At 41.1% G+C, this 13,946-nt stretch overlaps 1 protein-coding gene across 2 annotated transcripts in view; it reads right to left on the bottom strand.

Annotated features, from left to right (window-relative positions):
* The window catches only part of ZNF423 (zinc finger protein 423), a 239,053-nt gene that overhangs the window by 106,270 nt on the left and 118,837 nt on the right, over window positions 1–13,946 (bottom strand). For both annotated transcript variants that reach the window (XM_063312809.1, XM_063312810.1), the window contains exons 4-5: window positions 10,390–13,613; window positions 1,244–1,328 (exon numbers count right to left, since the gene is read on the bottom strand). In XM_063312809.1, coding sequence (XP_063168879.1) covers window positions 1,244–1,328; window positions 10,390–13,613 — 3,309 coding nt within the window. The remainder of the gene's footprint in view (window positions 1–1,243; window positions 1,329–10,389; window positions 13,614–13,946) is intronic.

The following is a 13,946-nucleotide window of genomic DNA, read 5'->3' on the forward strand; positions in this document are numbered from 1 at the left end:
AACAAACATGATTCTGGAGTGGTACGTGCAAAAAAGAAAATTACTCAGCAGTGTGTACATTAAACTACACTAAAGCTTCCCAGCTTTTGCATGTACTTGTAATATCTGCGCAGACAGAAAGGACTGTTTTTTTGGGGGGGGGGTGTTGCATTCTTTGGAGAAATAAAAAATAAAAAACAGTCCTTACAGGTGTGTCAGAAATTACAAGCCTTTTGGGTTTACAGTAACCTTTTTTAAAAAGGGAAAAGAGAAGGTGGTCTCATTCCAATAAAACCAGACTTTTTTGGTGAAGTCAAGGACAGCAAAAGTGACGTGCAAACTTTGTACAAAGCTACACGTTCAAAAACCAAACCACAGGCAAAAAAAAAAAAAATAGAAAATTTACAGAAAACAAAAGTAAAATAAGATGAATCAGAAAAAACAGAAAAAGGCAGAAAGAGAGAGAGAGAGAGAGCGCTGAACAGGGCTGAAATAAAACTTAAGCATTGTGAAAGCATGTTGGAAATTCATCACATTTCAGTTATGGAAATGGAAGTGTTCCAAGTTATGCCATTCAGAAGTAGAAGAAAGTCAGTGAAGGATCAGAATCACCTCCTCACCCCATCCCCTGCACTCCCAGTGAAAATGATGTATGTCATAAGGTAAAAGATTTTCAAAGTATCATTTTTGTATGAGTAATTTTACTCTTAACTATGTTTCAAACCGTATTTTTTGTTAACCATGGTTTGTTGTTTTCTCTGAATTCACTGACCACTGACCACTGTTCCACCTTCAGAAACCACTGCACCATGGAGACAGGAATATACTTAAAAACTTAGCACAACTCTACACTAATGTTTCCCTGCTATATATACAGTATTGAAGCACCAACCAAGCAGGGTCTCTTAACTAAGATTACTACAAGCTATGATTTCTCATATGAACCCAAACCAGAAGAATCAGACATAACTGTTTACATCTAGTATCCTCTCTTAAAACAAATGATCATTAAGGAAATCAAAACAAACCTAATGGTCTTGACCCCTGAACATGACTTAAAGGTCTCATTTTGTCCCCTGAACCACACAGAGGTGAGCTGGCAGAGATTAATTTATACAGAAAGACTAACCACATCACAGCGGTCCAGATGAATCACCCCTAAGCAGGCAATGTCAACAGAATCACAAAATAAAACATTACAGAGGAAGTATGGAAGTTATCCACAAAGATTAAGCCACGAGAAGCAAGACTGAAGAGTTCTTACCAATCATATGATTTGCAACGTGGATCTGTATCTCTCTTTCATTCTCAAAGGTCATCTGGCACTTGATACACTGGTAAGTCTTCTTCTGTTTAAGAAGAAAGGAAGAAGGAAGTATAAGACAAAATCATGATAATCTGTATTAGTTACTATACTAGAACTTAATCTTAAAATAGAATTATTTTATGGTTTTCTGAAATGGTTCATATTATGGTTTTATCTTAATTTGTAGCATCCTCTTTGGAATTTTCGTTACCAGTAACACTCCATAAACTTTCCAGATTCCTCAACCAGCACTACTCTCTACAAAACAAGTACTGTACACTCCAAACTATCAGGACTTTAAGAACAAAGAGGTAAATTATGGTCAGATGGCTACATCATGTTCTCACATGAATACACTGAATGTGTGTGTACAGAATGTTTTAGGGCATATCAAAAACATGAATCTATTCACTCAACACATAGACAGAGTGAAAATGCATTGGGAGAAAAGAGTTCCATCATTTCTCAAAGTATGTTGTGACAAAGAGTATGTCATCATGGTGATGACTTCATCCGCATAAAGCAATCATTACAATAACAAAAATCATTATGCAAATGACACAAATCACAATGAATTTTTGTCCCTTCCATGTGAAATCCATTCAATTAGGTCCAGAAAATCAAGGTATTTCACTGTTATGTACCAACCATTTTGCATCTTCATTGCTAAGTCACATGTGAAAATTACAGCCAGCAAATACTCCTGAATGACTCTGAAACTTTAAACTCTAAAATGCCCTGAAACTTTGCTGGACCAGTAAGAAATAAAGCATCACTTTTACTCTTTTGTTGTTGGCATTGCTTGTTGTTATTTGTAAGTAGAAGCTACAACAAATATTTCTGAACTGGCAGGTGGGCTTGATTATTTTGGCATGTCTTCCAACTCTCTAAACCACTAGGTTAAAATATGATGGATGTGAGCTTTGGAGTTGCCCACATGGACAGCCAAGAAAACGAACAAATGGATAATCGAACAAATCAACCCAGAGTTCTCACTCAAGCCACAAATGAAAAGGCTCAAATTATCCTACTACATACAATATATGATGCAAAGATCTAGCTCTTTGGAGAAGGCTCTAATGCTGGGAAATGTGGAAGGAAAGAGGAGAAGAAGAGGACAACCAGCAGCAAGTTGGGTGGACTCAGAGTGATGATGGAGTACCAGAAGGACCAAGTTAGGGATAGATCATCATGGAGAAAATGATATGATGATGTAATGATATGTCTATGTGGTCAGTAAGAGTCAATGCTGACTTAATGGCACATAATCACCTTCCCTTGTGCATGAAGATTGAATACTTCCATACCTGTTTCCACTGCAAATTACATTTTGCTGTTCCATTTGGACCTGCCAAACAATGGTTTCCAGAAACCTGTCTGCTAGCTTCAGTAATAATTGGAATGAATTCATGATTTGCAAGCAAACAAAGGTTCAGCATACTAGTGCCACAAAAAGGGAATTGAAGCAATGTCTAAAAGAAAGCAGGGCCATGCAAACCTGAGCTTTATACCCATAACATTAAATCTCAGTTTAGGGATACACTAAATGCTATCAGTGTATATTCCATTATTCCATCTTCTAAATTAAATTTTTGTTCTCTGGGAGGTTTAACAAGTAAGCCAGTATTACAGATTTTATGACTACTTTCTTGCATGTAATCTTTCTTTCATTCTTGTAGCTAATGTTTGAAACAGTAAAATTCGGCTGATGAACTTACAAAAGCAATCATTTTAACTAAAAAACCAGTTATGAAAATCATATATATATATATATATATATATATGTATGTATGTATGTATGTATGTATGTATGTATGTATGTATATATTTCCAACTGATTTGACATAATGATGACTAGGTTTCTTCCTTGCATTAAGCATAAGGTAGTTTGTTTGGTTTTAACTCAGTTTTGTGAACACAGCCACTGTGGCTTGTAAAGCAGAGTTTATGGATTAGTGTGTTGCATAAATCCATCCAATTGTGGTTTATTTAATACATCATGCCTAAGTGATGTATTAAATAAACCCAGTCAATACTTTCCCATTCCTGTAAGTAGATATTATCTCCACTGGTCACTGACTGCAGGAGTTGTTGTTTATCCGTTTGCTTGTTTCAACAAAGCCCAGCATCCAGGACCGTTTTCCAGGAACAAATATAGTCCATCAATGAATTATTTCAGATTTTATTGTGAAAGTCTGAATGACTTCTGTATCTGCAAGACCACGTAACTTCTGGCAAGTTCACCATTCAATAAGGCAATCACAGTAATTCCAACTTAATTTAAATTTTAATGGAAGACCAGCTTTATAAAATCAACTATATTGTACCTCCTGCCCCAAAATACCTGGAGGGAGGGAGGGAGGGAATGTTTTAATGATCACTGAAAATATAACACCAGTTGATCGTGGTGGGCTGAGACATGATTGTGACTTTTTTGTTTTTTATCACCCCTAGACAATGCAATTCCCTGTAAGTATGGACAAGAATGGCAAGCTTATATTGTTAAAGTATTCCAAGTGTTTTATTCCTTGCAATAAAATGTGTTTAGTCTTCAAATAAGAGGAATGTGATTTCAGAAAAAGACATTAAAGAAACTGTACAACACTCACAGAATAGCATACACACACATTCCTTTTGGAAGTGAAGGCATGAATTCCAGAAAATTACAGAAATCTACAATGAAACATGAGTCAGTTTTTTTCCCCACCATTTATTACACATTTCCTGTGCCAGGCTATTGAAGCTTAGCTGCTGAACAAGGATAAACCATGAAGAAGCAATGACACATGCTTGTTTTATTCAATCAGAAAAGATGTTTGTATTTAAAAGTGGCAAGGTTGTGCCTTCTTAGCAATGACACAGGGACAAAACGTCTAGGAATAATTAGTATCAGTATTAAAAGTTGAAGCAATCACATCAGAAGGCAAAGTCCATTAGAAGTCCATTGCTAACATCTCGTTCTATTTTTATTTCTTGCAGAGCAAGTCATTTTACATTATCAAACCAAATAGCATAAAAGGTGGTTGCTTGGAAGCAATGTCAGGAAAGATAGCTGACATCTGGTGCAGCAATGCATATACAGTACCTCAAATATGAGTAACAAAACTTGAGAATGCATATGGAAGGGTATAAATACCCCAGTTTAACAGATTAACCCAAGAAGTTGAGAATATCACTCAATCTCAGTTATACCCTGAAAATCACCAGATGTATTTTGCAAATCCCAAAGGAATAATGCATCAGTTCTGTCTCTCCTGTGCACAAAAACTGTCTCTGTACTCTGCAGAGAACTACTTCCTGCTTCTGTAATTAGAATGGTTTCACTCTGGGGCTTGCTTATATAAAAGAGTAGGCAACCCGGTGTCTTCTAGTTCTTTGGGCTACAGCACCAATCAACTCTTGCCATTGAACTGGTTGCAGAACGGTGGGATTTGAAGTCCAAAGTATCTGGAAGAACATAGGTTGCCTACTTCTGCTTGAAATAATAAGGAATTACCCCAACTGGAATAGCTTTTAGCTTTTCATTTGTTTTAACTTTTCATTATTCTGCATTTTCCATGTTTTTTAAATGACTGTACCCAACCCTCCTTATGCTGCTGATCTATGACTGTAATAAAGTTTTGATTTGTTACATCAACTGTAAATAAAACCAGAACTTTCTAGAAAAAAGGGGTGCATGGTATGATCCATGGCAATCAATCTGTTGGCCTATCTGGTCCATTATAGACTAAAGTGACTGGCAACTGCTCACCAGGGTTTCAGACAGAAGTCAAAGACTGAATCTGGGATTAACTACTTGAAGAGTATGTGATCTACTACTAAGCAATAATTTATGGACTTCAGTGAGATGATCCACTGAATGAAAAGCAGAGGTTTGATTTTAAGAATTAAAAATGTTCCTGTTCAAGACCAGGAAACTCACATACAGCCTAATGTGACTGCTGACATTTCTCTTGGTGCTCTCCAAGCTCAGTGGCATCTCTTTAATTTTCAAGAATACCTCTGGGACCAACACTGGCATTGTAAGCAGTCTTAGAAAATAAAAACACTTGTTGACTGTAGTCCACCTCTGTGTTGGAGAGGGTGTTGGAAAGGCTCAGGAAAAAAATCCCAGTGAGCTAAGATCAGATGATGGACCGCACTTTTAGAGAGCTAGAGGCAACCATGGAGAGTGACTCCATCAGTTTGTCTCTAAGAAATGGATGTTTGGTGACTCACCACGGCCTCAGTGCTAGTCAACTTGTTAATGTGAAAGCTGCCAAGGAAGTCCTTTTGTAAATGCACCCAGTACAAAATTGTAACAAAATTGTAAAAAGCACCCCCCCCAAAAAAAAAATATGCCATGCTCTTGTCCAGGATGTGCTACACAAGTCATTAAAAGGAAGTACCCAATCAAACAAAATCTTCTCATCTTCTTTTCTCATCTTCTTAGTGGTAATTATTTCTCAAAGGTTTCTCTTCTGTGATGCCTTTTCCTGCAGTGTCTACCTTGTAAGATATTTTGAGAATTTTCTAAGGCTCAGTTGCTGGGTTTCAAAGATGAACTTGTTAGTACAGTATTACTGGAATCCAGAGCACTTCCTATATTCCAAGTGTACCTTTCACTTCTGAGCCAAGATACCAATACAGGCTTGCATTTAATGGAAACATGTACTCCTACTGTTTTTAATGTAATCTCAACATAGCTTCGCTCTGACGATACCATTTTTCCCCCTAATCCTCCACTGTTAGGCTCTGTGTAAAAGAAAAGGAAAATCAATAATGATCCAGGGAAAAAAAGAGGAACTGGTCAAGAATTAGAGAGTAGTAACGTCATTTGGACAGCTCAGTTGGTATTGCACATACAAGGCTGGCTGCGTAAAAACTGCATTTTACCTGTTGTACTACAAATCAACAAGAGATTAGAAAACAGAGAACAGTGTGTTGTTCAATTTAGTTTCCCTAGATATCTTCGATGCACCTCTTTAACAAGCTACTGAAATTTACTGTTCTCTGGAAAATGCTATGAGCACTCAGGGGCCTCTACCTATGATTCTGAAATCTACCAAAATCTATGGGCCAACTTGCAAGCCACCTTCTTCAGAAACAACTGATGTCTATGTATGTCTCTGTGTATGTGTATTCAGAAAGAGACTTGAATAAGGATGGGAATAAGGATGGGAATTACGGGGATCCCTCAGGTCCTATCCTGGATGCTGCCAATGTTAATTGAAACCTGCAACTTATCTTTCCAACCCTTGCATCCTTCTACAGCAATAGTCAAGGAGATCACTGCAAAAGGGAAGACAGCCCAGCATCTTCTTTGATCAAATAAATGAGAACAGCTGCAGTTCTATTTCTACCAGCTTTCCTCATCGTGGAGTTTTCCAGATTTGTTGAGGTGACAGCTCCCAGAATTGGCCTAGTTGACTGGGACTTGAGGGCATCATCATCCCAACTCATCTGAAGAATATCAAGTTGATGTTCTGAAACATCAAGCAATGAAGAGCTGGAGAGGGAGTTGGATGCCCTCCAAATTCAGGTATATTAATCCTAGAAAAGCATGATGCAAAGCTGCTCACCAACAGTGGAATCTTGAATGGAAATGGAGGTGAGTAAATCATGTTCTACTCACACTTCCAAAACTGGAGATGATATGGGAACACTCATCATAATACAGACATCATCTGAATTCACATAATTTGTTGCTTCAAAAAGAAAGATGCTGTTGCTAAAGGAGAATATTCCCCATTCCAATAAGAAGGGCCCACATCCTTCCATAATTACTGAAGGCTGAAGAAACGGAGCAGAGAAGGACAAACTGATAATCTGCAAGGAGGATTTAGATGGGTTAGATGAAAGGGGCATAGACCTTGTTTGCATCCATCAATCTACTAAGGGAACTGATCCTGTTAATGACAAAGTAGAATGACAGACCTAAAACATTAGCATATATGCCAGTCTCAAAGCCTTCAGTAAAGTGTAATTTGGCACAAGCCTGAATTCTGATTTTTTCATTATCTTCTACAAGAAAAATCTGCCCTCTTGGGATACGATTCAACACATTTACTTTGTTGAAGAACTTAAATTCTCTCCAGAGAAAAGAGAAAACATGGAAGCTCTTGTTGAAGAGATATAGTTAAAAGTAGGTGTGAGGGGGACAGCATCAATTTCCATTCAGGACGACTGTGAGGAAGCGAGAAGAATAGTAGTAAAAAAAATAATAATTGTGCAGCGAGAGTTTGAAGTACTGAAGCCACTGTCTGTGTGCAGCCATACAAAACTGGAATTAGCCTGCCATAAAAGAACAGGTCTGTTCTTTAAGATGAGGGCAAAGTGCAATGAAGAAAGAAAAAAGTAGAAAGACGGTGACCAGGCTAATAAGTAGTTTTGGATGACAAGCACCCAAGGGGCTTCACACTGAAGGGAGAGGTGTTTCCATTCTGTATTTTATTCTCTGCAGAATTAGATGTGCATCACAGCTGGAGACTGGTCTAGTCACTGATTCACTTGACCTCCAGGGAGCACTACGCCAAAGCATCGAGTGGAACAAAGCAGAAGAAGCTGTTGGTTGGATTGTTTCAATCACCAAGAAACCTTTGAACCCAACATACTGCCACCACAGGCAAAAGCTTTGCGGGTGACTTTTCACAACTTCATCATAGCCTCCTACAGGATGATGCTTTGTCAGGAGACTTCAGGATCAAGTGGGGGGAAAGACCCTTGGATGGGTGTTGAACAAGTTGGCAGCTTCGTGTTCTACGTCAAGCATCATTCAAATGGTAGGATAGCCACAATGTCAGAGCATTCCACAACTGTACTCACCACCCAAGGAAAAGTTATGAGCCTTGATAGTCTTTCCAGCTGTATTTGGGGTGCCGAGGAATCAGTGGTCAGCTGAGCCACAAATGGAAATTTGAAGGAAGGCTGCAAAAACCTTGGAAAGCTTGGCAGATTTTCCCCATGTGATGAAATAGTCAAACCAGTTCATTACCAAAGCCAGTGGCAAATTTATCTGGAAAAACTCATATTCAGGAAGCAGATCCTAGTCTGATCATGAGCAAGTCTGGTTGCTACTTAGTCAATGCTTTGTTAGAACAGGGTTCTCCAAAGAGGTCAATATCAACACCCCAAGGGTCAATGAGACTATCCATTGTTGTGGTGGTGGTTATTATTCATAGTACTATTAGTTAAAGTTGTATTTATTAAATTATTTTCATATAATAAATATTTGGAGCTCAGTGAATAATCTCAAAGTTCATGAAGGGGTTGATGAGCTGAAGAGTTTGGGGACCCCTGGTGTAGAATCAAAAAGAAAGAAAGCCTTTAAAGAACAAAAGGCAATAAATGAAGCAATGGATGGACACAGAGGATGAAAGGATAGAAAGTCATGGAGATGTCGAGTGAATGCTGTTGATGCAAACTGGTTTTAGATACTTCCTTTCCTTTCCTTTTAGCTCATGCCTTTAATTCCTTTGGCTTACTATTTCTTACTCCTTTTCTGGGCTCTGCATAATGTTGTTTGCCCCAAAGGGAACAGCATGATGGCCATACATGCATGCATGCAAGAAAACCTTTCATGTCTGAATGCACAAGAATATTATTCGGAGACAAAGAGCATGTCTAGCTTTACTTTTTTGACTCAAAGCAGTATAGGATGTCTAAGGAAAACAGCTGCTAGCCTAGGAGGAATGTGGTTTGGGCTGTACTTAAACTGAACCTAAATGAAAAAGGCCTAGAAGAAGCTCTTTTACAGATGATGATGATGATGATGATGATGATGATGATGATGATGATGATGATGATATTTGTTTGCCTCCCAATGACTCTGCAAAGTTCTGAACTAGTGATGCATAACAGGAGCTAACTGAACACTTCGGAATTCCCACTTCCGGCCTGCACATTGGAGGCTGAGCAAAGCAGAATGAATAGATTGCCATGTGACAACATATCATGTGGAGGGTCCTGCTGCATCATTCCCCCTCTTCAGCATTAAAAGGATCCACAGAAATAGTATCCAAAGTTATCAAATTATCTTCTCTGCAAAAATTATTTCTTATTGAAATAATATCAGTCAGAAATTAATTATTTACTGAGACTCATTGCCTCCCTGTCCAATAATTTTCAGGACAATAACAGCAATTTTTAGACATTTTTCCAACTTTGCCTAGAACTAGCTTGCAGAGGAATCATGCTTTACACAAATATTTTTAGGGTATGGCACTTCATTATCACTTAACCATGAAACAATCTTTATTTCCACCCAGTCTCTAAAGAAAGTCATTTTGTCCAAAGAACATCACCACTACCACCACTTAAAATCAAGTAAAGTTTTAGATACTTCCTTTTTAGGAAAAAAAAATTAAACCTACGCTACTTCATTTTTGCAATTAGACAATCTGACTCAAGTTTTTAAGGGTAATGACTGTAGAGCAGACATACCCCAATCCAAAATTTTATCCACTTTCAGTGTTGGCATGGAACTCCCACATAAACAGAATTTTTGGTACCAACTCTAGGGTTTGGAAGAGCTAGATGCACACAAAGACATTTTCAGTACTGAATAGAATGGAAGTTTCCTCTTGACTTATGGAAGTCAGGTTGTCCTCACTTAATGACAGCAATTGGGACTGGAATTTTCATTGCAAAGCAATGGGGTCGTAAAGTGCAATGTCACATGATCGCGCCGCTTAGTGATGGCAGTTCCAGCAGTCCCACATTACCATCATTAAGCAAATCACCATGGGTCATTAAGCAAGGACCTCACATGACCACGACTTCCAACTTCCTGCCAGTTTCCCCACTGACTTTGCTTGGGGGAAGCTGGCAGGGAAGGTCGCAAATCACGATCATGTGACCACAAGATGCTGCGATGGTAAGAAATCTGGGCCAGTTGCCAACTGCCCAGATTGCAATCACATGACCACAGGGGCACTGCAACAGCTGGAACTTTGAGGACCAATCGTAAGCACCACTTGTTCAGCACTGTTGTAAGTCACTGAACACATGGTCGTTAACCAAGGACCACCTGTATATATTTCAACCATGCACAACATGTGAAGTTTTGAACAGAATACTGATTTGTTGCGATGATCATAAAAAGGGTAATCTATGGCAATACTTACTCTGGGAATGGGGGATGTCTGGGTACCCTTCTTTTGGCCACTGGTTTCAGGCGTCAGGTCTCGATGATCCAGCTGGAGGTGGCTCTCTAGCTCTTCAGCACTTTCGAATTTGACACTACACTCTGGACATCTCAGGCTACCGCAAGGTCTTTCACTAATGTCTGGAACAGCCAGGCCTAAGGACTGTCCATTGGTGCTCCGGGCCATGCAAGCAGCGCACAGACCATATGGTAGACCATTAACATCCAGTTTCACCAGGTCTTGCTTGTTTCTGAAGTCTTTCAAGCACAGAGCACACTTGTATAGTTTCTGCAAAGCCTGGCCGTTGGGCGATGACGTCGCAGAGTTCCCTACCAACTTTTGCATATGGAACGTTCCGTGGATTTTCAGCTCAAGAGTTGAGGTGACCGTCTGCATGCAGACCACACAACGAAACCCAGTGAGGGAATTCCTAAGATCAGGGTGCATCTGGCAGTGCTCAATGAATTCCTCTTCGCTCTGCAGTGGCATTTTGCAGATCCGGCACGTGCCTGTATCTAAGCTCTTACTATGAGTTACTTTATGCTCCGTCAGGGTCAGGAGGGATGGGAAGCGCTCCCCACAAATGGGGCACATATAATGCTTTGCTGGGCCCCGATGGGTCTGCATGTGTTCCCGGAGGCCATTCTCTGAGAAAAAGGTCCTTGAGCAGATGTTACACTTGTGACTACCTTTGATGAACTCAGCTTTCTTCCTGGAACAGTCATCCTCCCCAGGTCGGATGTTATGATCCCTTAAACGATGGTTCTGCAGAAGGACTTCCATTGTATATGCTGCCCCACAGATATCACAGCCATACATGGGTTCAGAGGCATCAATGTCATCCTCACTAGCTTCATGGCTATTGGAAGTATCTGGGTTTTTTATCAACATGTTCTGGATATCTGCAGACTCAGCCTTCTTGCTGGCTGGCGTCATGCCGTTAGCCGTACCATTCTCGGTGCCAGCATCAAAGACACAATGCTTCTCCCGCAAATGTTTTTCGAGCAGGATAATGGCATGGAAAGCTTTACTGCAGAATTTGCAGTTGTATTTTTTGCTATGGGTGGTGATGTGGCACTGCAGCTCCACCTCTGTGCTAAAGGTCTCCCCACAAAAGATGCACTTGTGTGACTTTGCCGGGTTGCCCAAATGGCTATGCTTCACGTGGATCTGAAGGTCCACCTCCTTCCGAAAATCCCAGTTACATGCTGTGCAGCGGTACATTTTTTTCTCATTGCTGTGCTTCACTGCCAAGTGCACTTGGATGGATACTTTGGAGTCAAAAACCTCTTGACACAGGGTACAGTGATACAAGACAAACGTATGCATGTCTAGGAGATGCTTCTGCAGATCATCCACTGATGAAAACTGCTTGTCACAGCTCTCGCATACGTAATGTGTCGAGGTCGTCATGTAATGGACAGTGAGGTGCTGCAGTAGAGACTCTTGGGAATCAAAGTCTTCTTTGCACTGAGGGCACGACTGCTTCCTTAACAGCAACTCTAAATGCAACTTCAGATGGGTCTGGAAACTTTCAAAGTTGGAGAACTTCAGCTCACATTGATTACATGGGTATTCGCCATTTGAAACAGAATGGACGCTAGCAGAAAGCCGTTGTCTTTTGGGGGAAGAAACTTCGACATCCGAAGAAACTGGGCTCTGCTCACCTTTTGACTTTTTATTATGTGCCAGTGGGATGTTCTTGTGGTTTTCTTTAATATGTTTTGTTAGCTTGAGAATGGAGCCAAAAATGGGCGAGTTCGTGCAATACGGACAGGAATAAACTTCCATAAAAGACTGGGATGGTTGAACAACAGGGGAATCCAATTTTGAGTTCCCAATGTTGCAGTGAGTCTGCTGGATATGCTCAGTCAGAGAAGCTTCTGTCAGAAAGCCCATGGAACACTGGTTGCAAAAGAAGGCATTATTACCATCTTGTGCTGTGGCTCCTGGCCCACAATGGGCAATACGGATGTGTTCCTGCAGACTGTTGATATCGGCAAACATCTCCGGGCAATAGTTACAGTGGAAAGCAGAAATGTTGCTGAACTGCATCATAGGATATGCATGGTTTTTATGCACTTTCCGCACATGTTCGTTCAGGTTATATAAGGTAGGCATGGATTCAAGGCAAATCTGGCATGTGTGGTTTTGCTGAGATTTATCTGTATGGATGGTCTTCAGATGGATCTCCAGAACAGCAAGACTGTTAAAGTCACGTTTGGTGCAATAAGGGCAGCTGTAGGCTACCTTTGACCAAGCCTGGCCTTCTTCCCTTTCCAGCGATCTCATTTTCTTTTGCCCCCTCAAGGGTTTCAAGGTCGAATCAGGGGTGGAGCCCCGTTCTACCGATGCACTGGAGTCTGGTGTGGCGCTGCTCATGGAGGCCACGCTGCCCAAGACAGGGTCTGGGCTGATGCTGTGGTTGCTGGAATCAGGCTGGCGATGGCTATCTAAGTGGCAGTAGACTTCTTCCACTGAAGAGAACTGCTCAGGGCACATGGGACACTTATGTTTCTTGTTGGCATGAGCTTGGTGGATGTGGGCCAGGAGAGCATTTTCATCAGCAAATACTTCTGGACAATGGATGCACTGCAGGTCAGCCTTTTCTGACAGCTGTGGGTGGCGCGTCATGACGTGCTTCTCCAGCTCTTCAGTCTGGCTGAAGGTCTCCTCGCAGTAGTCACACATGAAGTCATCCTTTTTGGCCTCCTTCTCGCTCTTAGCCAGGTGCTCCTTGTTCTTCTTGTGGGCCTGCATGTGGCTCTGCAGGGAGCTGGTGGAGGAGAAGCCTCGCTTGCAGATGGTACACTTGAAGGGTTTGCTTGAGCTGTGCGTCTTCAGGTGGATTTTGAGGTGGTCGCTGCGAGAGAAGGCCGCCTCACATTCGTGGCAGTGGTACTTCTTGTCCCCCGTGTGCAGCTTAATGTGCCGGTCTCTGCTCCTCTTGTGCTTGAAGAGCCGGCTGCAGTAGGCACATTTGAAAGGTAGCTTGTCGCTGTGAATCTGCTCATGCCTTTTAAGGTAGCTCAGGCGAATGAAGGACTTATCGCAAAACTGGCAGGGATACGGCAGGCCGGTCCCCCCTTCCTCCTCTCCGATGCCGAGATCACACCCATCTCCTATCATCTGAGTGGGTGATGCAACGTCTTTGCTGGAGGGAGATGAAGCTACCCAGGAGAGTTGTGGGTCGTCTTCGCCATCTGTAATGGGAAAGCAGAAAGGAGATTAAAAACAATTCCCAGTGCATCTGTGAAAGTAGGGACAAAGCCGTTCCACAACACTATGGCCCTTCTGCTACTCCGGTAGAATGAGAGAGAGGGAGAGAGGAGGAAAAAGAAAATCTACCACTGAAGAAAAACAAAACGAAAGAACCAACAGCACAACCCTCTTGAATTTTAAAGAGATATTTGAGCAATAGAAAAAGAAAGCCCCCCCCACCCCCATACAGGGACACAAATCGGTCTCTTTTAAAAAAAATAATAATACAAAAACAAATGTGCCAACTGCAGAACACAATTCTGTGAAGCGATTTC

Source organism: Candoia aspera, chromosome 11 (assembly GCF_035149785.1).
Source record: "Candoia aspera isolate rCanAsp1 chromosome 11, rCanAsp1.hap2, whole genome shotgun sequence".
Lineage (NCBI taxonomy): Eukaryota > Metazoa > Chordata > Lepidosauria > Squamata > Boidae > Candoia > Candoia aspera.